This window comes from Protopterus annectens, chromosome 10.part0 (assembly GCF_019279795.1).
Source record: "Protopterus annectens isolate FY-2018-M chromosome 10.part0, PAN1.0, whole genome shotgun sequence".
NCBI classification, from domain to species: domain Eukaryota; kingdom Metazoa; phylum Chordata; order Ceratodontiformes; family Protopteridae; genus Protopterus; species Protopterus annectens.
Genome location: NC_056744.1, coordinates 149,879,918 through 149,905,167, shown reverse-complemented (window position 1 = coordinate 149,905,167; position 25,250 = coordinate 149,879,918). Strand labels below are relative to the sequence as shown.

Below are 25,250 nucleotides of genomic sequence, written 5' to 3'. Positions count from 1 at the left end.
TTTGAACCTATGTCAAGAATATAAGTGGCAATGCTCAGATCTGCTCAGAGTTAGTGCAGAACGGCACAAAATACACTGAACCGACCGATATCGCCAACATCCTGGCAGACAGGTTCAGTGCAAACTTCACTCCCCTCTCAACCTCAAAAGGGCCCATAACCATACCAGAAGAATGTAGAGCCCCTGAAATTACAGACATTCAGGTTAAAACAGCCCTCTCCAAAGTCAAAAACACAGCATCAATGGGACCAGGCAGTGCCCCAGGCTGCATCCTACATGAGCTCAAAGACGAACTAACCCCTCACCTAAACACACTGTCCAAACTCAGCCCCTTCACAGGCTATGCACCCATAGAATGGTGCACAGCAATGATTATTCTGCTCCACAAAGGTGGAGCTACAACAGACCCCGGGAACTATCGCCCTATAAGCCTAACTAGCGGTCTGCAAGGCTATGGAGCGCATCATCATGGAACTCATTAACAGAGACATTGGGAACCTCCAAACACTGGACCCTACCCAGTTCAGCTTTGTTAAGGGCAGATCATGCCTCCTAAACCTGGTGGACTTCTTTGAGACAGTTACCAAGGCTACAGACGAGGGAAAGGTGGTACACACAGTCTACCTAGACCTTGCAAAGGCCTTTAACACTATTCCCCATTCTGGTATTATAGACAAGCTCACCAGCCTGAACATAAACCCCTACATCACAAGATGGGTTGCCAACTGGCTCATGGACAGAACACACATGGTGAAAGTTGCGGGAGCTAGGTCTGACTCTAAACCAGTTACAAGTGGCTCAGTCCTAGGACCCCTCCTGTTCAGCATATTCTTCTCAGAGGTACAGGCAAGCACAGGAGGACTATGGCTGACCAAGTTCGCAGACGACTACAAACTAGGGGCTATAATTGACTCTCTGGCTGACATAGACATTCTCCAAAAGGGTCTCACTGAGATGGATACCTGGTGTCAAAATCATGGCCTCAAGCTAAATGCCAAAAAGTGCATAGTCATCCCCTTTGGAAAAAACAAAGTACCCACAAACTACCACATAGGTGGTAGTCCCCTAAATATGTAAAACATAATAAGGGATCTGGGGACCCTAGTAGATACTAATCTCTCCTTTGATAATCACATTGCCAAAGTGGTTAGAAAATCCTTTTATGTGGCCCACCTAATCACAAAAGGGTTTGCATCCAGATCAAAAGAGGTAATTGTGGCCCCTCTACTCATCATTCATCAGACCCATCATAGAGTACAACGCCCCATTTGGGATGTACCTTACAAGACACCTGCAACAGCTGGAAAGACCACAGAAGTACCTCACCAAGAGGATCACTGGCCTTAAACAGAAGCCCTATGCAGCTTGACTGAAGAAACTCCAGCTGTACTCTGTTGCATACCGCCTACTCAGAGGTGATCTCTGCCTGACATACAGGGCCATGTCCAACCCAGAATTGATGGCCATGCTCTACCTAAAGAAAACCTTATTCCCTCGAGCCACACGCTCTAGGGATCTAAACCACACCACAACAATAAATAGGATGTGCTGGAGGGGTAGATTCCTGTCCCAGAGACTTCCCATGCTTTGGAACAAGATTCCAATCTACATTAGGCAGAGCTCCTCATTAACACTCTTCAAGAGAAACCTTGACGAGTGGAAAGGAAACAGAAACTTTACCCCGGGGATCACTTCAGTGGCTCTGGTAGACAGAGGCACAAGGAACTAATCTAAGGGGGTGGCAAAAGCCAACACATTCTGGCTAGGCTTATAAATGCCTTCGGGCAGATAGTCTAGTACCTACCTATGAACCTATGTAACAAGTAGTTTATTACAGTTTAAAAGCAGAACACTTTTTCAGCTAAACCATGAGCACTGTAGTGCTCCATGCAGGCAAGGTATAAAATGTAGCAACTGTTTACAACATTTATAGCAAGCTGTTTGCTATGGTTTAAAATAAATTATTATTTTTTTTCAATAAAATGTGAGGAAGGAGGGTCAGAGGAAGGGCATAGAAATAGACTCTGAATGGCTGGGGCAGGAGTAGAAGAGTCATATATCAGGCTACCTGCTAGGTATGCCAGTAGAAGGAACAACCTTTTTGTGGGGTGTGGATCTAACTTTAATAAATCAATAGTCAAAATGTAGCCACTGGCTTCCTCAATAGAAGGGGGGAGGGGTTGCATGTAACTGCTAGTAATGGGCTAATTACAGGAAAGTACTGTTTTTTTTTTTTTTTTTTTTTTTTTTTGCTTTTCACATGAAGAGCTGAGGGGGTAGGGCACTTGTTAATGGAACCAGCATAGGTAGTGCCTGCTGGTCTTGGTCCTAGGTGAAGGATATGAAACTACCAACATCAGATTATATAGATATTCACTGACATTAAACCAGAAACAAAGCATATGGCACAAGAACTTTAAGACAAACTGCAAGCAAAGTAAGACCACTGCATGCCATGCAAACAGCAACTGGCTGCAGTTTAATGTATACAGATACTTACAAATGTATTACTCAGGCTGTTTATCTACAGCCCTCTCAACAACTTAATAAAGTGCAGAGTAAATAGGTGCTGAATGTTGTGTGGCACCAGAAACAGTTAATATTAATTAAGCAGCATAAAGGCTAGTGGATCAGACTTTTCCTTAATGGGCAAAGGTCAAGAATTCAGTGCTAACCTCCAGGTGCTGTCTGCATGGAGTTTATATAATATTTCCATGCCTGAATCTGTCTTGTCCACATAATCCAGATTCCTACACGCTTCTAAAACCAGACAGTATAATTGTGATTGCTTCTTTTCTGGTTGTTTCATACTTTACCTTTGCCCTTTGGATCCAGTTATTGACTGAAAAGTATTTATAAAGGGCCATTTCACTTTTTTGGATAAAAATCAAATGAATGCATTGATTTATGTTACCAAATCACTGCAGAGTATATTCATCAGTAGACACAGTATTCCCTGGCCTACATTATTATATCCAGGCCTCAACAGTAAGGATCTTGTTATAGTACTTGCACCCACTTTGTCCATCATGAGGCATAACAGGAAATAATACAATATCTGATTCAAAGTGAAAATATCCCTAATGACAAATCCGACATTACACCACCCTTCAGTCTGCATATGTATCTCAGAATAAACTGCCGTATACCGCATTCTTTCTCACAAAATTCAGGCATATCATGCTCCACTTCTCATACTCCAGCACAAGTTTTTTTTTAATTCTTATACCCTGTTGTGTGTGTCCAGAATAGTCAACATAATCCACCATAAATTTATTTATTTATTTATTTATTGACATCTGATTACCAGGAAAGTCCAACTGGGTAGAAGCCCATTTTGAGCGGAGAAGGCCCGGGGAGAAAAGCTGCAAATTATTACAAAATATTTTAAGCATAATAATTTTATAATCTTCAAAATAAAATAAAAATATCTAATATGAAGTGAGGGGGAAAAAGAGGCTTATGGTATATTTAGAGAGAAAGTTAGGGAAGAGAATTAGATAGCAGTAAGGAAGTAAGTCAAGAAGGGAGACTAAGGTGGTATAAGGAATGTAAAGGTACTTGTTCACATTTAGTGATACAGTTTATCCTGGTTTTGAGCAAGAACAGAGCCAGATTTTAGCTAGGAAGTCTTTCAGAGAAATTTTGAAAGCTGGGAGGGAGGTTATAGACCTGATGGATACAGGTAAGGAGTTCTAGACCTTAGCAACCTTGTACAAGTACAGACAATGCCCAGCAGATTTGCTAGGTTTGTAGACAGACAGGAGTTTTTGGTTGATGGATCACAATGACTGACTGGTGTAGAATGTTTTTTAGTGCTGGACAGGCAGATCGATACTGGATAATTTTATAGGTTTTAAGAAGTTTTGTATATGTTAGTTGATGTGGAAGTTCTAACCAATTTAGAATTTCAGTGCTATATGGTGGTGGGTTCTGAAAGGGGGTATGTGCTGCAAATTTAGCAGCTTTGTTATAGCACTGTTAGTTTTAATTTTTCTAAAGTCTGGAGGTTAGTAAGGATGGGACTACCATAAAAAAGAGTGAGAAGGAGATACATAGTGGCAAGTGTAGTTTTAGTTGCATCAGTGAGAGTATTTTTAGCTCTGTAAAGCATCCTTAGTTTTTGATGAGTTTTCTTAAGCAGCTTTTTATATAAGGATATAACAGACAAGCTCAGTCATATAATTACCAGTAGTTATGTAACCCAATGAGTGAATAACTGGTTAAAAGCTACAAGACAACAGATGATAAGAGTAGATTGTTTTTTCCAGTCATAATGAAGTGTCAGAAGGAGTTCACAGAAATTACTATAAGGATTAGACACATTTGGCCACTTGTAGAGAAAACATAATTGCAAAATATGGAGACAACCAGAAATTATGAAATATTCTTACCTATACAGTGGACAAAAACAAAAACCTACATGATAGGTTAAACAAAGGCCACACCTGGTACTAGAATCTCATACTTTTTTTGATTTTGCTTTTGTCCCACTGCCTGACCATCATCAGTCCTTCTCTCAGTCAGTTGGCCGATTCATTACCCTTATCAGAGTGACAACTGAGAGGGTTTGCACTTAGGCAGTCATCAGGTTTTTTTGCTGTGTATGTTCCATATGCTTAGTGAGTGCTCTTTTATGCGTCTAATACTGGAATATCATTGACTTCCATAAGTGACATAAGCCCTAAAATGGCCTTGTATCCTACAACAATAAAGTTGTGCATGTTTTTCCAGTCTCCACCAGGGAAATGGGTTCACTTTGTGTTCCCTGGAGGTAAGCCCCCACCCCAAGACAGGCAAGCAGACACAACCCCCTCAATGCACCATCAGGAACCCAAACCGCTAATCAAATATGGGTCAGAAGGGCTATAATTAAGACTTCATTCCTTTATATCATTGGAGCAGAAACCGTCTTACTTTTAATGTTACCAAATATTGCAGTATTGTTCAATTTGGGGGAAGCAAGATATATATATTTTATGCAAAATGAATGTTTAGTCACAGCTGATGGAGATTTAATCAAAGCTCTAATAATCATCACAGAAAATAAGTTAAGCTTTGATGAGTGTATCACCATCAGTGTCAGAAAACCATAACCTCTACTGTTTAATGGATCATTTAATTTTTAATGGGGCACAACACTCTTTTGCTGTGCAGTCATTTATTGGTAGACTAATGTTCATATGAAAGTAAGGCAATGTTGCATTTATCTGCTTATGGGGCATTTCAGTTATAATAATTAGTTGTTTCTCTTCTGCGACTTTAAATGTGCTCTGTGGGCTTTGATGCTGGGGAAAGCAAGTACTTGTTTTGTTTTCTGTACTGTTTTATATTTCTAAAGAAGAAAGGGAAAAAAAGAAAAAAGGTATTGTACAGTATTTTGGGTATGTTGTTCTCTCGACTATATTGACAGCGTGGCAGTTGCAGGCCGTGCATACTGGTGGCATCTTTTAAACAAGCTAGAGGATTCATACATCGGAAAACATAAAAGAAAATCCTTAATTTGTATTTTTACCACTTGAATCCTCTTTGGTGAAGCTTTTGTGTATCCAAATGCTCGCGGTGACCATTCGCGAGCTACCCCATTCACCGCATCCTCTCTGTACAGCATGGGAATCAAGCAGCAGTTGATAAAAGACATTTGAACTCAAACATTGCCTCTGTGCGATGTTATACAAGTAAACAAAAACTTCCCAAACACTGTCTTCCACGTGAAAATCACTCTGAGCCTGCATTTGAAATATTTATTTAAGCTTCTCTTTAAACATAAGCTTAAATAAATATTTCAAACGCAGGTTTCGTAGTGGATTTTTCACGTGGTGTTGGAAGACAGTGTTTGGGAAGTTTTTGTTTACCTGTTTCAAACCATTTTCAAGGCTTGCGATGTTATACAAGGAAAATAGTAATCACACCGTTTTTAAGCTCGCATTACATCCGAAATGGAAACGGATCATTTCCGTTTTTTTTTTTTTTTTTATTTGTATGCCAACACTTCCCTTCAATCCTGATATTGTTAGAGAATATCTTTATGGATTTAAAGCTGTATGACAAGTGTATTTTAAACAACCATAAGTTAAATTTGTGCAGTACATAAGTTGTATATTGATCAGTCCCTATTTACACAGTCAGAAGCAGCACACATTTACTATGTATATTATAATACATATTAAGTGGATCCCACATTACAAATAGATGCTATTCAAATAATGTTTTTGTTTGAACCTTTTATGGAAAATGTTTTACATATTGATGCTTGCGCATGAAGGAGAGGAGGGTGGGGGGAAGTGGGAAGGCAATGGTGGGGAAGTTTACATTTATTATTTGAATCTTATAACTTATTAATTACACAGAAACTTCTTTAACTGATTCTTAAATAACCAATATTTTGTGAATGTTGAATATATATTATTTATTTTTATTTCTATTTATTTTATTTTATTATTTATTCTATATAGTTATTCAAAGCTTAAATGTTCTTTCTAATTTTGTCACTTTCTCCCTCATTTCTCTCACCCTATTACTAATTTAAAAACATTTTATGTTATATTAATAGTGTTTGAACATAAATTAATGCATTTCCTCATAAGTAATATCTCTAACAATATCACAAAGGTGATTTTGTATTTTCTAAAAGTTTAGTTTGACACATATTGTAAATATACAGTAACCATCACATCACACTTTACTTAAAAGTGAACATGTTTCTATTACATGACTTCTATACTTAGTATAATGGCACTTTGATATTTATAAAAGGTGTTTTTTCATAATATATTAAGACTTTCCAACAGACTTCTTCTAGTGTTTTTTAGGGAACATAATATATGAGGTATATTGCATATAGATATCTCTCTCAAAAAATATTGTATATTATTAGTTTAAATTTAAGTACTTTCAATATTCTTTTAGTGGTTGCTGATTTCTGTTGTTACAGTCAGGGGGCAAATCTAGGTAGAAGATGCTACTTAGGTTGTGAGTTTGCAACTCCAGGCTGGATATAGCTTTAAGTGTTAAAAATAGGTTTTGTGTTTATAATTTCACGGAACATTCATCGTTGACATCCATTGTATTCAAAACATACAAGGTTTCAATTTATAAAAACTTTAGTAAATACTATACCCACAATAATCTATTGGTCATGGAATATAAACTCAATATATCATACACAAGGAGGAGTAACTTAATAATGCATATGGAACTGACAAGATGCATATATAATTTAAACTCCTAGGATTTTATAATGGTTACATTGAAAGGTATCTCAATTAATATTAATGGCTTAAATAACCCCAATAAGAGAGGAAGTTTATTCAGATATTTAACTTTGCATCAATCTAACTGGATACTTTTTCAAGAAACTCACTTATTGAAGGAAAACATAAGCTCATTAAACAATAATATGTTTACAGTCTTAGTTCAGAGCATTCAAGAAAAAAAAGAGGAGTAGCAATTCTTTGGAATAAATCTGCACCTTTACCTAGAATAATAAAGACATATCAAGATGACAAGGGGATGCTTTGTCTGGTAGTTGTTGAAATAAACAAAAACGTTTCACATTCATTAATATATATTAGATACCTGGTATAGCTACTAATGTGAATAAGCAACATTTAAATCAGTTAGTTATTCAGTCAAAGGGAAATACTGTTATTGCAGGGGATTTTAATTGTATTTTAATGAAAAATGAATAGAACACCCTAGGGAAAAGGAAAATAACTTCTCAGGCCAAACTTTTAATCAGTTTTATGGATCCATATAATTTAAAAGACATTCATGAACATGCAGACCCTCAATCTTTACAATATACATTTTTTCCAATAGACACAATTTTCATTCCAGGATAGATAGAATATTGTTTTCTAACCAAACAATTAATGACTTAATAAATTCTAAGATTATATCATGCCCCTTATTTGACCATAACTCAATTGTCTTTGAATTTTCTATTAAAACAACTTTTAATGTCCATATTAGAAGAATCCCAGCCTACATAACACAATTAAAAGATTTTAAAGAATGTCTAAACCAAGAAATACAAAACTTTATTACCACAAATACTTCTTCTAATATTCTAGATATATATATATGAGATGCTCTAAAAGCATATCTATATGGGCAAATTAATGGGTGGTATTTAAATAAAAGGAAAACATGGGTTAAAGAAAATGCAAGCTAAATCAGACCAATTACAGATTAATAATAAAGATACCCTTAGCAAAAACGTATTAGGGATGAAATAAACAAGCTAAATAATGAATATAGTAAAACTTTACATCACAAAACAAAGATAAGCTTAGAGAGATACAAATTCCTGGCCTACTCATTGAAACCTAAATATCTAAGTCATCTTAAAAACAAGACAAAAAGATTGAATAAACATAATCATATCAAAGAGTTATATTTTGATAAGAAGAAAAAGAAAGTATTTAATTAACATGATATAATAGACAAATTTAAAGATCACTTTTGTAAAATTAATCAGAACATAGTTGAAATTGAACCTAAAGATAAAATAATATATTAATAAAAATATTAATTTTAAACTTAATAAACAACAAATACAAATTATAGATAAACAAATAACTTATTCAAAAATTCAATCTCAGATTAGTAAACTTAATAAAATAAAGCTCGGGGCAGTGATGGTATCATACCAGAATTATATAAAATTATGCCTAAAAGTGCTATTACTCTACTTCACAATGTATATACAAAAGGCCACTTTGGATCAATAATTCCCCTTATTCCTATTTTGAAACCCAATAAAGATCCAAAATATTGTAATTCCTATAGACCCATCTCATTATTGAATGTGGATTATAAAATGTTTATGAATATATACACAGAAAGACTAAGAAATTTCTTACCACACCTAATAGATGAGGCCCAAACAGGTTTCATAGTTAATTGGAATACATTTGATAATATTAAGAGAACCCTAGCATTAATAGATTACTGTCAAAGAAAGAAAAAAAGATCTAACGTTAATAAGTTTGGATATAAGCTCAGCTTTTGATTCTGTAAATTGATATTATTTATTTACTCTACTAGAATGCTTAAATTTCTCAAAAAAAACTTTATACATTTGTTAGAATGCTTATATTCAGGAGCACTTGCATATATCAAAATTGGTACATTGTAAAAGGAACTAAGCAAGGATGTCCACTTTCACCTTTGCTATGTACTTTGATAATGGAACCTTGGACAGAGTGTTTGGATTTTAACACTGAAACATCTTCCAAAATACAGCTTTTTGCTGATAATGTTCTTATTACCTTAAAAGGAAATTATGCCTCTATAACATCTCTATATAACTCCATAGATAACTTTCAAAAAATGTCTGGTCTAAATTTTAAAGAGGATAAAACAAAAATTCTACCCATCTATTCAAATAAAAAAGGGCAATAATCAGAAATATGAATCTAACTGCGAACAAATCACTTATTTAGGTATTATATTAGCTAAAGATATTAAGTCCATAATTCAGCTGAATTATAATAAATGTTTTGAGAATATCCAAGCGCTCATATCAAGATGGAGCATGATTATCTTTGCAACAGAAGAAAGACTAACTATAATTAAAATGATAATTCTTCCCAAAATTCTGTATGTTATTCAATATATTTTATTACTACCCAAAAAATCCTTAATAAAAAAATAAATACAGTGTTGTTAAAATTCTTCTGGACTCCCCAAAAAAAAAACAAGAATACCCTACAAATATCATTTTGTAGCTGGAATAAAGGAGGTATTGCTTTTCCAGATTTAAATATGTATTTAATTTCCTCTGTAATCAAAACTCTATTTCAATTAATAGATACTTCTTACTCAGCCAAATGGAAAAACTATTGGGAATTAATAGGTACTGATTTAATTACAAAACCTCAGCAATACAAAATGGAACTATTGAATAACCCCATGTTATGGAATTTAAAAGATTACTTCTCCTCTTATGTTACTCCAAAATTTCAAACAAACTATATCCTTAACATTTTAATAACCTTTAGAAATTTTATATATAAGCATCCCATTTACAAAGAATGTTTTTTTTATTTTTCCTATTGCATATACACAAGAAGTTTTGTTATCATCTGACACAAATAAAAAAAATCTGTTCAAACAGAAACAATTAAAATTTTGGTTTCAAATGATTTCTGATGGAAAAGATAAAAATATGGATTTAATTATACAATAATTTGAAATGGATAAATCTTTATGGCTGGATATACAAACCCTCAGACAGTATCTAATAAACAAACTTGATCTCGTACCACTGGCAGTTAGACAGGATTCTCCTATTTTGTTAAACTATCTGGAATTAACTTTACTACATAAATTCTCCTATAAAGGTAAACTTTCTTACATATATATATATAGAAATATAAGAGATGAGGTATATAACTGCTCTGAAGGTTACTGGAATTATTATCAAACAAATCAACAGAGAACCTTCAAGTAAGCCTGATAAAATAATTATACTGCAGTCAGTGGGCAAAACTACTTATTCTCTTGAATGGAAGTTATACACTTGGAGGTTTTTGTATAGATCATTCTATACACCACACATTATGAATAAAATTAATAAAAAAGAAAACATATGCAATAAATGTAAGTCTGGAGCAAACATAGAGTGGGCTCATATGTTCTATGACTGTTCTGAACTGAAGGTGCATTGGGAACAAATTAATTACTTTCTTCAAGCTCTGTTTACAGATAATTTCACTTTAAACATATCTCTGGTTCTTTTTAACACACCCATACCTAACTGTATTAAAAATTAAACTTCCTTTAATTTGGTCAATACATGCTGTGGCCAGAAAAATCATTACAAGGGATTTGATTTCAGACTATTCTCCAACTTTTATAGAATTCAAAAATACTTTAACTGACTTATGTAAATCAGAGATTTTGACCAAAAAATCTCAATTATCTAGGAATACACATCCTTTCAATATGTGGGTAAAGGCACTGAATTTGTTAAAAAAGGAATAAATTGCATCATGAAAAGTTACAATGTATCAAATTTAAGAAATGTTTACAGTATGGATGTCTTTGTAAATACTTTAGTTATTGTTTGTTAATATTACTTGGTTTTATTAATATATACTGTTAAAAAGATTTTTTTCTGAGAATGTTTGTTTGTATATATAAAATCACTAAAATTGTTTAAAAAAAAAAAAGAAAAGCCTAACCTGTGGAATAGATGATACTACAGATTATGTCAAGTAGGTCATTATCCCTGTCTAGATATAATTTTTATTGATTGGTTTGTCTGTGTGTATTTTTTACTCTTTGGTTTGAACATGAAGAAAAAATAATAATCTAAACCCCAGCTAAGCTATGGAGAAATGCTTTAAGCCATTTAAAAGCATTTCGTGCAGCATGACAGAATCTACTTGCAATTGTGCAAGTATACAAAGACTCTCTTACATTTGACAAAGCATTCCATCCCATGTAAACTCCATGTCAGTATTTTTACACAAAATGACAAAACCCAGTTTATATAGTCTCCATACAAGTACAAACAAATTCCAGTTTTTTAAGACCCACTTTATCCCTCATTCATAACCATTATTGTTTCCTTACTTGCAATCTAATAAACAACTAACAGCATTTTTTCTGGAAATACCTGTTAGCTTCTAGTTGAGCAGCAGAAACAAACAAATAAACATTTAAACACTTTAAAACCAGGAATAAGTATATATAAAATCAATATCACTTCATCAAGGAGGATAAAATAGGGAGAAAACATACCTCCCAGTTCTCTCACTTCAGATGGAGATACACTCTTGATTATATTCCCTCTCCCCTTCCACTGCCACCTGCTTTATGTCTTCAACCATTAGTCTATACATAAAATCCTGTATCCATGGGCTAAAAAAGAGAGGAACTAAAAGGGAGTGGGGTAACTGAAGTATGTATTGATTTGTTAGTAGTAAGTACAAGTCACCATTTGGGAGACATCACAAAATACATATTGACATGTTCCTTAATAAGCATTTCATTTGCCTCTCAATTCTAAAGTGATAATTAAGTAAAAACATTTTTGTATTAGACAGTTGGGGAGTGTGATCTGCTTGTTAATTTAACTCTCTTGAACCCCCCCCCCCCGCCATGTAATATAAACTCTTAGTTCAACGCTGTTCTAAAGATAAAACAAACTAAATATTTGTTAGAAGTCTGTGTTAACTTAAGTGTAATTTACAAAATGTCACTACTTTCCATGCTACACATGATCAACAATGAATATACAACCAACTGAAACTCTCTTGGAGTTATACATAACATTATCTGAGAAAGCAGGGCATTTGTCAAAATTTGACCAAGGCAATTCAGTTGTTGGGTTGCGCCACCCATATGCCTACAGACCATTTATGGAAGACATGATAGGGCTCAGATAACCACTCACACCTGCTAACTTCCTTTGAAGAAACAGCCTCCTCAGACAAACTAGGGATAGCCTGTCCAGACAATGATATGTTTGCAGCAGGAAGATCTTGTTTAATTTTAACTTCTACATCTTCCAGAGAAGGGAAGACAAGAGAAAGTAACTCAGCCTGAAAGTTAAAAATACCTTTAAATGTGCTATTTATCAATAGGATGTTTTCCAGTTATGCTACCTAGGTATTCTCATGCAAAGGTAGAATGGCAAACTCTTTTTGCATGTTTCAGCCGACAGATCTTGGTCACAAAAGCACCATTAATTATCTGATTTTATTACTTTTCTCAGGTATCATGCAGAAGACAACACCGTTTCTTTAATAGTATAGGTTACAAATTGACCAACACAGGCCAAAGGAACTTAGTTTTTAAAGACTGGAACATAAATAAGTGATGTGTATGCTCTGTTTTTATATCTTCCTCTCGGACATCACTCCATCCATAATCTTGCATGCAGAAAAGCTTTGACTGTCTGTTCCATCTATACTCCCAGGGATATGAAGGAAACAAAGATTTCCTTCGGCTTCTGTCCTGAGCATCAACATGACATGCCTCCATTATGTCTATCCTGAATTTTGCAGCAGCCAGCTACAGGGCAACATCTGCCAAAGTAAGAATATGGCTCCACGAGCTCATCCAAGTGGACTGTAAGTGATTTGCTCAATATCATTAATTTTCCCTGATAGTTTTTTTCCATTTAATCAGCTACTTTTGTTTTTCATTTTTAAAGTTCAATCAGAATCATTTGCAATTATTAATTGATTCAAAATACTCCTGCCTAGATATCCTTGCTAGTCAATGACATACTGGGTTCAATATCAGTGCCGGGCCAAGATTCAACATGTAGCTCTATAGTGCCAGTGTCTCTTCAATTTTACTCAGACAAATTTTGCTTTTTATTCATGATACCTGCAACCCTTGCATGTCTGAATGAACTAGGATTGTTCAGAAGATGTTTAGATTTGTAAAGTTATCTTTCCAATTAGACAATAATAACATATCCATAGGTGGGAGAGCATAGAGATTTTTCAGCTCCACCACAGTCAGCCTTGAGCAGAAGTTCAGAACTTTCTCCCTTTTAAAATTAAGGTAATCTTTAATTTTGGCATTGTCATTCAAACAAATAATCCATGATCAAACTCATATGTTACAACATTCAAACTGCTACAGTTTGCTAGGTATACATCAAAGTCTGATGAATTTGGTTAGAGCTTCCTCCAGGAACTATTCCAGTCAGCAGCAGTCAACCCAAAAATGCATTCTTTGTATTATTTCAAATGTCTGAGTATAAAGATGATATAAAAAAGAAACAGGAACATGACAGAATGGATCCATACAAAGGTGTAGCACAGAAACAGCAATTATTTGTGGGAATAAAATTATGTCAGATTATGAACTAAATTATCAATGTTTTACAAAGATCGTTGAGCAAAATTACTGTTAAAGATGTTTATGGGACAGTCATTAAAAACAATCAAGATAAAATATAAATATATACCATACATATATTTAAGTATGGCATCATATTGTAATCCTTGCCCGGCTTAATTCATTTTCTTCTGCTGAAGTTATAACTTACGTTGATTTTTTTTTTACATAAAAAGCATTGTTTTGCATATGCTGGAAATTAAAATCAATCTCTTGCAACTTATTTTATTACCTTGTATTGTATGCTACTAAGTGGAAAGACTTACTACTAAACCAAATGAGTGTGTTATGTTTGGCAGTGGAATCAACTTTGTCCTTTATCTTTCCAATAACGCTGTCCATTTCCCTCAGGTTATCTCCATAAGGACCCCTCACTGACATATTTGCAAAGTGCAGGTTTTTTGGCAGTGGGACATGCATGTGTGCCAATGCCATGTAGAGGAAAAAAGGCTTGCCACTTTCACTAAAAGAGAGAGACAGAGAGAGATAAAACTGATATGCATGAAATTATACACAAATAGGTTCATCTTCTACACTTTGACAATCTGTAGAGCTAAGTGAAATGCTCCTGTCATCAGTAGAATAAGTCTAATAGTGAAAGTACAGACTACCACACTAAGGTATAGTTATCCCTGTCATTTGGCAAATCAAAGAGCTAAACAGATTAATACCTGCAAGGAATACTAGGCAATTTTATACCTTTCCAGCGCAGATATTTACAGAGTCACAAAGCAGTAACGATTAACTGTATAAATCTTCACCTCTGCTGGTTCTATTACATAAAGCCTTGTTTCCCAAATTGATGGGTCACAACAACCTGGTGGGTTGTGAACTTACTGCCAATAGGTCACATCTATAACAACACAAGATACATGAATCAGTATCAGGAATATAATTGGTTAATAATGATTGCTATTTTCATACCTAAACTCTAAACACACCATCAAACTCAGTCATAAAAATTAGTTGAAGAAAATTGTGGATGCTAGAATACAAATGAAGAAATTAGAGGTATAGAACACACCTTACCTTACTGCTATATCGGGAGGCCCAGACAATTGTCAAGGAGCAGGCGTGTGCTAGAACATGCTTTGACTCCCCAGTAATTTGAACAGCATAAACTGAGTACTGGAAATGGATGGACACTTATTATTATCACATGCACTACTGCTAATAGATGTTGATGTAACTAAACACACTGCTTACATATAAGCACTTAAATACACAGTTGCTGCTCATCTGCAATTACTTTGCTGCACCTGTATTGGGGGACTGGAGACAATTTCAGGAAAACAATATCTTGGAAACAGTCTTAACTCAATAGTAAAAGGGTGACTACATCACTAAGACCACTGAAAGTGTCCTTCTTTGAAAGCTGTCACATATGTTTGTGATTGCATCTATACTAGAGTGTGTGTGTGTGTGTGTGTGTGTGTGTGTGTGTGTGTGTGTGTGTGTGTATATATATATATATATATATATATATATATATATATATATATATATATATATATATATCAAATCTATCTCTATCTCTCTCTCTCTCTATATATATATATATACATATAGAGAGAGAGAGAGAGGTAAATAATATTTCATCGAATGGGCACTGTGTTGACTTCTGTTTGGTTGACACCATTTGGTTGACAGAAACAAATGGATGAAATGTGCATAATTTTCAGTTGTTGTTGTCTTTCAGCTTTTCCCGGTTAGGGGTAGCCACATTTGATGAAGTTTGTACTCTGTTTCAAATGAAAAGTGCTTAATTAAATTGCGTCAGTTCTCATTCTGGTGCCTCCAGATTTCTTTTAGGTTTTCGAGTAGTTTGTTTCATTCCTTGTTTTTTATTCAATATAATATGCCAATGAGGTATAGTCAACAAACTCTATGAACTGAGCATAAACCCATACAAAACTCACTTGATTGACAGCTGGCTCACAGACAGAACCCAGGAAGTCATGATTGGTGATACCACCTCTACTAAGAGACTGGTCACCAGTAGGGTACCTCAGGTCACCATGCTGTGACTGCTTCTATTTGGCATCTGCTTCTGGGAGGTCAAGGTTAATGTCAATGGCCTTTGGCTGATCAAATTCACAGATGACTGCAAACTGGGAGCCATCATAGAAATCCTGCATGACACAAACATCCTACAAGAGGGTCTAACACAGACAAATGACTGGTGCCAAAGTCACAGATTAAAACTCAATGCCAAGAAATGCATCATAGTGCCTTTTGGGAAAATGGCTACCCAGGCTAATTACTCCATCAATAAGACACCACTAAGAGTTGTCCTGGTAGTCAGAGATATCGGAACGTATGTAGACAGTAATCTGGCCTTTGACTATCAAGTGGCCACTGTAGTGAAGATCATTCTATGTCACCTAACTTATAACTAAGGGCATGGCATCCAATTCCATGGAAGTCATAGTGCCACTTTATTCAGCCTTTATCAGCCCCCTTTGCCCTTGCTCTTTTGGCACATACCTGACCAGACATATGCAATAGTTGGAATGCCCACAAAGGTTCCTTACCAGGAGAATCCAGGGTATAAGCACATTGTATTATATGGATCACCTTAAAGCCCTATCTCTACATTTGGTTTCCTACAGGTTACCAAGAGGTGATCTATGCCTGGCATACAAGGCATCCTTAGATCCAATGCTGATGGACCTTTTTCACATCTGCAAAACAAACAGCATCAGAACCACTAGATCCAAGAACTTAAATTTTGCCTGACACATAAATTGGACATGTTAGTGAGACAGATATGTGTCTCAGAGGATCTCCATGTACTAGAACAGGCTCCCTATCCATGTGAAGCAGTGTCTGTCTCTAATCCTATTTAAGCATAATCTTGACCAATGGATGGGAAATTGGAAATTCACCCTGGGTCTGGCCCCCATGTCTCTGATAGTCAAAGGCAGACAGTAACTGTGCCCAAACTAAAATGACACCCCCCCAACATAATCTTTAGAAACTTCCTAATTAACAACCCCCTCTCCTAATAAATGCTTACGATACATAGAGACACAATTGGATTGAGTTGTACAGCTAGGCTTATAAAAATTCTTGTGGTCATTAGCCTGGTTTATACCTATGAACCTGTGATCCTACTGTGTTTATAGTTTGTGCATTTTGATGGAATGCATTAAAGCTTCTATGTATATAATAAACTGTAAAAAATACCAAAAATATTCCTGTGCTGTTGTTTCATTGGTAATTTATAGCAACAAATTGTCTAACATTTTGCTCTGTACCAGGTCTGCACAGCTTGCCACCTGAATGGCAGTTGTTTGGCCTATTTATATTATGTCCTACAGTACCTGTTATTTACTTTGAAACATGTAGAGCTTATCCATGGCAGTTCCATGACCAATTTGTATTATGCCCTACAGCATTTCCTTTACTTTTTAACATATGTAGCTTTTCATCTCATTTTCCCTGCCTTCTCATGTTGAACACAGCAGATTCTTGGCAAAGCTAAATTCCAGTAGTATTTATTGGCATGGCAGGTCTGTCTCATGGTTTTAATGTTCAGGTGACGTCTGACCACAGTTATTACAGGCTGAAATAATTTTAGATAGTGCTACACTAGTAGGTATGAAAAAGCAGCTGATGATTACTTGGCACTGAAAAATGGGGTAATAGTGAAGGACAAGCAACAAATTCATAAAATACTGATGCTGCAAGTGCCTAGTTGGTTTTATCTTAAGGTTAACAATAATAATATTCATGACTTAAGAGCATTCTTGTTTTTAAAATCATTCTGCTGAAGACCAAACATAATCACATGCCAAATCAGTACTAGGCAAATCTGAAATAATTCAGTATGGACCTAAAGAAAGCCACACTGTTCCTTTTTAGCAGATAAATAGTGAGCTTCTGTCCCCTGTGGCATAGATTTCTTCCACAAATGACATATTCACTCAAAGACAAAGCAGGATGTTTTAAATTACTGGCAATGCCAGGACTGAAGTATTAAAAATATTATATGAAAAAGCTTCTGTTTTACATTATTTTTGTGTTTGCCTTAAGTAAATCATTGCTTGTGTCATATACATCAGTAATAAACACCAGAACCATTCATTCTTAAATAGGCACCTCACTCCTGTAACTTTGCACCAACTTGCAATTTGTAACAATAAACACACTATAGATATTTTACATGGCACATGGTTATACAGCAAATATGAAAAAAAAACAAGGTAGGAACAAACCATCCATGCAGTGTACGGTATGAAGCACATTTCTCCACGATTTGTCTTCAATATTAAACAGTAGGAAGTACCTCAGTATAATGCATTTCAGAAATGACTGTGCTACTTGTAGGGTTTTGTCTTAAAAATACATTTCACTTGCACATTGATAAATGGTTTTATAACAAGACATAAAATAAAGCATAAAGAATACATATTTATACAAAAAACTGGTACGATCAAGTAGTTAGAAAATGTTTGGATATTTTAGAAAAAAGAGTAAACACATAAAATCAGTTTAAAGCATTGCATTAAAACAGAAGTCAAAGACTCATTCTACTTGTTCCATGTATAACACCTGTCTCTCCTCTGCTCTTTTCCTCACCAAACTCACTAATTCAGTGATAATAAACCCAACAGTGAGTTGCTTTGGCCTGTCTGATTTTTTTTTTTTTTTTTTTGTATATGAAAGTTTGTAATGTAATTTATTTAGAACTATTGTGATTGTAATTTCAAAGAAAACATAGCAATGCTTCATAATACAGATTATTAAGGGTCTCCCATTATAGCCAACACATTATGGGTTTGAGCAAGAGGTTCTCCCGTTCGATTCTTGGCTGGAGCGCCTTCTGTGTGGAGTCTGCATGTTCTCCCTGCAGTCAAGTGACATTAAAGACATGCAGATAGGTACATGTGTGAATGGGTGTGCCTTCTCTGATGGTTGGGCGTCAGGCTGGCAATTCGGCACCGTAAAAATCCACTGCCAATCATTAGTGGACCGGAGTTCCGCTGTGGCGACCCCTAACCAGGAAAAGCCGAAAGACAAAGAAGAAGAAGAAATTGATGTCAAGGAAGTCTGAAATTAATCTTGACATCCATGATGAGAAAAGTAAAAGTTACAGTCAGAGACAGAGCTGATCACAATTCTTTGCATTGGAAGGAGTTTCACATGCTCAGTCTACTACCACTTACAGAAAAAGTACAGTAGGAACAAAAATCTTTTTACAGCTTTGAAATCCATGAAACACTTAGTGCATCACACAGATAGTGGGCGTAAGTGAAGAGTCTTTCTGAGGAATGAACGACTTTAAAACTCATTAGACAGTTCACTCTGCCACACTTTTGCTTTTGTGTGAATGTGTGTGTGTGAGACGAAGACATGCCTTAACAGTTTTTAAAGCTGTTTATCTTTTCATTATTGTTCTCTGATAGCCACTGGCAGACCCTGTTATGCTCTGGCATGAAGCTGGAACTTAACAGCACTGACAGGTGCTGAACTTTCTTATGTCAGAGAAATGCGTAAAGTTACCTTTTCCCTGAATTTGGAGTCATCACAGTGTTCCATGTACTACACGGATCTTCCTGTCATAGAGCTTAGGTAACAATTTGTATGTTCTTGGTCATGTGATCTATGGTGACTGATGCACTTCTGAATTCTGTTTTAATATGTTTCTTGCCCTTAATGTGGGGCATGTTTACCAATAATATACATTTTTTTCTTGCAGTACTCTTACCACGGAACACGTGTTTAACACACACACAAATATCCTCTGTTGTGTTGTTACCATAAAATACTTTTTTGGAGATATTCTCGTAACCCCTCTCACGCAAATAGTGCTTCAACAATTGCTCTTCAACCATCTCCAGTAACATAGGATAATTATAGCAAATTATCATGCAAGTAGCACTTTACCTGCATTAAATCTGACAGAGTTGCGTATTGTACATAATTTGCCTACATCAGCCACAGATTTATTCTCAACAGTAAACGTACTACTGTACATTTAATGAAGGATGTTCTTCACTGATCATTCATCCAATTAAATAAAACAATTAATATTTAGAAGAAAAAACTCCAAAGGCTAATATCCACATCCATAAATTATCCAAAAATACAGGACCTTATCTCAAACCACTGATTCTTCAGACACAGTGTTCATAGCAGCTTCTGGAAAAGCAGCAAAAGTCTTCACTTTTTTATAGATTAGGTGGCACAGAAAAGAAGAAAATAAATGCAGTGTTGATCAGTACATATAATGACACTGTTGTTTGAATCCTAGTTAATTTAACAGATGCATTTCATATGCATCCACCTTAGAGCACCAGCATGACCTAGATAATGCCTGGAAGGGGTGCAGGAGGGAAACTGAACAAGACAATCATGGGTGTCAGGCTAGATGATTGCAGAATGGTAGAAAATAGAAAAAATAACAAAATAAAAAAATTGTAGCACATAGGATTTTGAAATGGTTTGATGATATGTCAAATTGAAGGTAACAGTAGCTTTTATCCTGGAGTTGTACAGGAGTAGATCCATTGATTTGATAGGTGAAGTTTTAGTTGTGTTTGAACTGAGTTTGCATTCTGAATGGATTTCAGTGGTACTGGGATGTGATTCCACAGTTTATCTATACTATTTGAATATAGATAGTTACATGCAGTATCATATTATTTGATTTTATTGATTAGTAATTTTTCTCTAGAGCATAAAATTTAAACTAGAATTCTTCTTTAAAGTCTTACAGGCATCCAACAGTAAAGTTACAAGGTGGTAGACAAGTCCACTGCTGGTCACAGCAGTCTTTTAGCTATTCTTTGTTTCCTTGTACATATGGCTGTTTGGGTTATATGGTATTGTTAAAAGGTTGCCATTGCAAGGCATGTGTTATGCAGGAAAGGCTGTTCTTCCACTCTTTTCTTTTCTCCATTATTTCCAGAAAACATAGTGATGCAGAATTAAAAATGCTAGTTTTCCTTCCATGTCACATATCTGCTGCCATCATGTTCTGTTGAGTGCCATTATACTTATGGGATATTTGCCAATGGAGTAAGTTGCAGTAGTGGATGTGACCTCAACCAAGGTGTTTGTACCTTCATGACAGAAATGTATTCCAGAGCCAGACTGGGATTAATGGAAGTTTAATTCTGATACTCGTGTTCAATCTTTAGACAAGTTTATGTAACCACAAAGTCATACTGTAGCCTATAACATTATCATATTTATATGTAGACACACAGTTTCTGTGTAAAATACTTTGATCTACAGTATTTTGTCATATACTGGGAAACACACATAGCCCTACTTTATGTGCAAGTTACAAATGAATGTCTGTCAGTCAGCACAGAGGATTAAGGCTCTGAGTTGTTAATGAGCTACTTTCTATAGTCAGAGGCAAAGGATTTACTTACGTCCACCTTCATTTGCCTAAAATGTGACTCTACAAGGTAACCAGATAGTACTCCCAGTACAGCCTTGAAAAGGGGCTATCCAGTGGGCTTATTTTGTTAAGAAACTGATAAAATAAAATAAAATAAAATGAATAAATCATCCTCAGAGAAATGAAGGCCACTTATCTGTCTGACATATCAGTTCTGCATTTAGAACTTCAACAGCAGCCATTTTTTGTCCCTCTATCTCTGCCATATGTCAGTTGTTCTAATATTCTTCCCCTTCTTCATAAAAAAAAAAAAAAAAAAATCTCATATTACAACTTAACTATTATATTGACAAATCATGGTCAACGTCTTCATTCTTCTTCTATTTCTACTATATCCCTTAAATTAACTTTCTCATCACCTTATGCAGCCATATCATATTCCCATTCTTTCTTTCATGCAAGCCAAAAGAGAAAGTCCCACTCTATGAAAAAGTCTATGGAACTGTAACTTTGTACTTTTATAATTTTAGTTAAAATCCCGTTGAACCCTTCAAAAAATCTTCTTCAAATTCCTAATGAGGTTAGACACGCAGGTTTAATCAATACTGTGGATAAGACCTCCCAACCATTTGTTTACTTGCAACAAACCTTTGGATTTCCATGATGGATTCTAACCTCTCCCTCTTATTGTCCATGGCAACATGTTGCTTGGCTTGCTCATTTTTACTGTTACATTGCTCAAAGCAGTTCACTCTAAGAAAAACAACTCAAATTTAATTTCCTTAGGAGATATAGCAGTACAAAATTCCTGCAAATACTTATTTCCCGAGTTATTATATATACGATAAATTATGCACACTTTTTTATCCTAAATTTCATTTGGCATTTTGACAACAGCTACAAGTTTCTCTCTCTCTCTCTTTTCTCTGCTTACTTCAGAAATACCCTATGTTTTGTCATCTGTTAGAATGTAAATATAACTCATTATTCCTGAGGCATATTTACAGAGAAAACTCAATAAAGTACTAGTCCTTAATCATAACTCTGAGGGATGCCATTTATCTCTCTTTACACTCTGACATAAACTCATTATTATACAATGACTCCCCATTAATATTCAAAAATTTGCACACTGATTGGCCAGTCCAACCAGCGTGCCCATTGTAAATCCCAAACTATACCAACGGAAAAAGGTCCAGTCACTCGGACTTCTTTCGGGTGGTATAATGTTTAAATTTTATTTTTATTTCTTAAAAAATAAAAATAAAATCTTTAGCCCCACCTCTGGACATACCAGAGAGGCAGCTTGGACAAAATACTAGGGAAATCAGGTGCGTTATTTAAAATTAAACACATGTAACTGATATCCCTTGTATTTCTTCCATGCTGTCTCACTCCTACCCCTAAACTGCCCTAAAGTTTTTTTAATTAAAAAAAAAAAAAAAAGAAAACAAAACAGAAACGGAGCAACGGAGACTTTCTTTTCTCCATTGCTTCCATTTCAAAGCATTGATGTACTGGGTATGTGTGTGAAGTCCCATACGCATGCGCAGTACATCAACACAAGGAAGCAGTATACCACCAGCCGTGGAAGAACAGTAATACGTCATTATACAAAGACATTATTTAAGAAAAGTAATTTTTGTTTTTTTCTTAAATAATGTCATTGTATAATAGCAATAACTGACTCCGTGGTTGTGGTATACTGAAATTTACCCATGGTTGGGTTTATTTAATCACTCTGGCTTCGCCCGCATGATTAAACCACACCACATCATCAGTTATTACTTAACTAATCCACCTTCCTAAATTCTCCCCATACTTCAACATCCCCATGAGTGTTTTATACAGGAGTTAAAAGATGTAATGAAGTCAGGGAAAATGACATCTAGCCGTCCAACTTTTTTGTTGCCTCATCATAAAATTCTGTTGTAACTGTTTTCATATGTTGTTACTAAGTTATGTACTTACTATAATACTGGATCTTTGTTATCTCACCCCATCTATCTCAGCTATATGGTAATCCATCCACATGGTGGATCTGTACTGGCACTTTCTTCCTCCCTTTTCCCATACTGCACCATTGCCTTCTCAGATCCTCAGATCAAATTTCCACCAGAATGATAATATGCTAGTGATGGGATAGGCAAGCAAAAGACTAGAGAATAGGTTGTAGGCTTATGTTTACCAGGTCTGCCCAGTAACCAGGGCATGACCACTCGGAGGGGGCAAGGTGGGCAGACTATGGGATAATGAAGATCTAGCATTATGGTAAGTACTTACCTTCTATATCTTATGGCACCCTCTGCCAGTCTTGAGTGTTGGCACAGATTCTCCAGTTACTTATACTCTAGCATCATCGCAGGATACTTTTGTGGATGGTGAAACCAAAGGAAGATTTGGACCTAGAAATTATATCCAACTTCTAGTGCTTGAAATATGTATGATTGGTGACCATATTGCTGTATCACAAATGTTAACAATACAGGAATTTTTAAAGGGCATAGCCACCTGCCAATGTTAACCCTGACTCTGAATGATTGTTACTGTTGAAGTGACACCCTGGCTCCATGTACAAAAAATGGGAAAAAGGGGTTGTGGGTAGGTGGACAGATGGAAGCTGCTAGTAACCTTTGAGATTGGGTCTTAGGGTTTCACAACAGAATTCTGATGTTGATGATAAAAAAAATCCATAATGCAAACTAAAAGCTGTCTGGACAGAGCATTCTTAGAAATCTTGGAACCCAGCTTGGTGAAGGAGTATAAGACAAAGAGTTGGTTGCCTTGCAGAGGTCTTTAGCACAGTGAAAGTAATAATGAAGCTTCCTATGTACATCTGTCTCTCCTAGAATGGTTAGGAAAAAGCAATGGAAGCACTGGAAGGTGGATATTCTTATCCAAGGCTGATTCAGACGTGATCTTGGGGGAAACGGAGGTGTCAGATCTGACAGAAAATCTATCTTTGTGAAAATAAAAACAGATATGGGGGGGGCTTCAGGACACAGCACATAATCATGAAATCATTCTATTTAAAGTTATTGCAATCAGGAGCAAGGTTTTCCAGGAGAGGTATGTTGGACTGCAAGAAAAGGGAGGCACAAAGAGTGCTCAACTGAGAGTCTCTACAACCTCATTCAAGTGTCATGGTGGAGAGGGGTCTTTAATGGGATGTCTTAGGACAAAGGTCCCCTTTCCAAAGAGTTTGCAAACTTTTTGGGAAGCTAAGGATATGGAATTAAATCTGTGGTGAAAATTAGATATGGCTACCGATTGAACCTTGACATTGGAGAAACTAGAGCCAGGGTCGAATAAGTTTGTTAGAAACTGAAGGTCCAAAGGAAGAAGCACCAAGAAGGGGGTATTGATCTTTGTGTACTGCCTAAAGTGAACACAGTTTCCCATTACTATTATAGATCATTCTAGTGGTATCTTTTTAAAAGGCCGAGAGGCTCTGAATGACACTGGAGGAAAAGGAAGAAACACTGGTAATCACTGGGATTGAAGAATCATGAGGACAGTTTCAGTGAGGAAATGTCTGGGTGAGGTTTGTCAGACAGCAGTCATCAGGATGGCTGAGCGGTCTAAAGCATTGTGTTACAGTTGCAATCTCCCCTGGAGGCATGTGTTCATATCCCACTTCTAACAATTGAGTTTGGTGTGAGGGTTGGCATAATGGATAAGGTGTTTATCTCACAGACATAGGGTGCAGAGTTTGATTCTCACTTTTAAGGGAAATTGGCCCAGGCAAAGACGTTATAATGAAATGGCCTCACAACAACCACATTATCTGTACAGAAAAGTCCCACTATTTGTGGGTTGTGTATAGACTGGATAAAATACAGCATTCACAAAATCTGTGGTGAAAATTAGATATGGCTACCGATTGAACCTTGACATTGGAGAAGTGAATGCCCCCAGAAGGGCAACTAGCCTAGCACTTACCTATGAAATAAGATGGATGACACAAGACATCGAGAATGGTATCTAGCAGTCAAGTCTGTTTCTTGAGTGGAGGGCACAGCAT

General features: G+C 35.7%; 1 protein-coding gene across 2 annotated transcripts in view; it reads right to left on the bottom strand.

The window, feature by feature from the left end:
* Positions 1-25,250, bottom strand: part of ARSG (arylsulfatase G) — a 1,771,349-nt gene that overhangs the window by 1,108,415 nt on the left and 637,684 nt on the right. For both annotated transcript variants that reach the window (XM_044085120.1, XM_044085118.1), the window contains exon 7: positions 14,136-14,332. In XM_044085120.1, the coding sequence (XP_043941055.1) occupies positions 14,136-14,332 (197 nt within the window). The remainder of the gene's footprint in view (positions 1-14,135; positions 14,333-25,250) is intronic.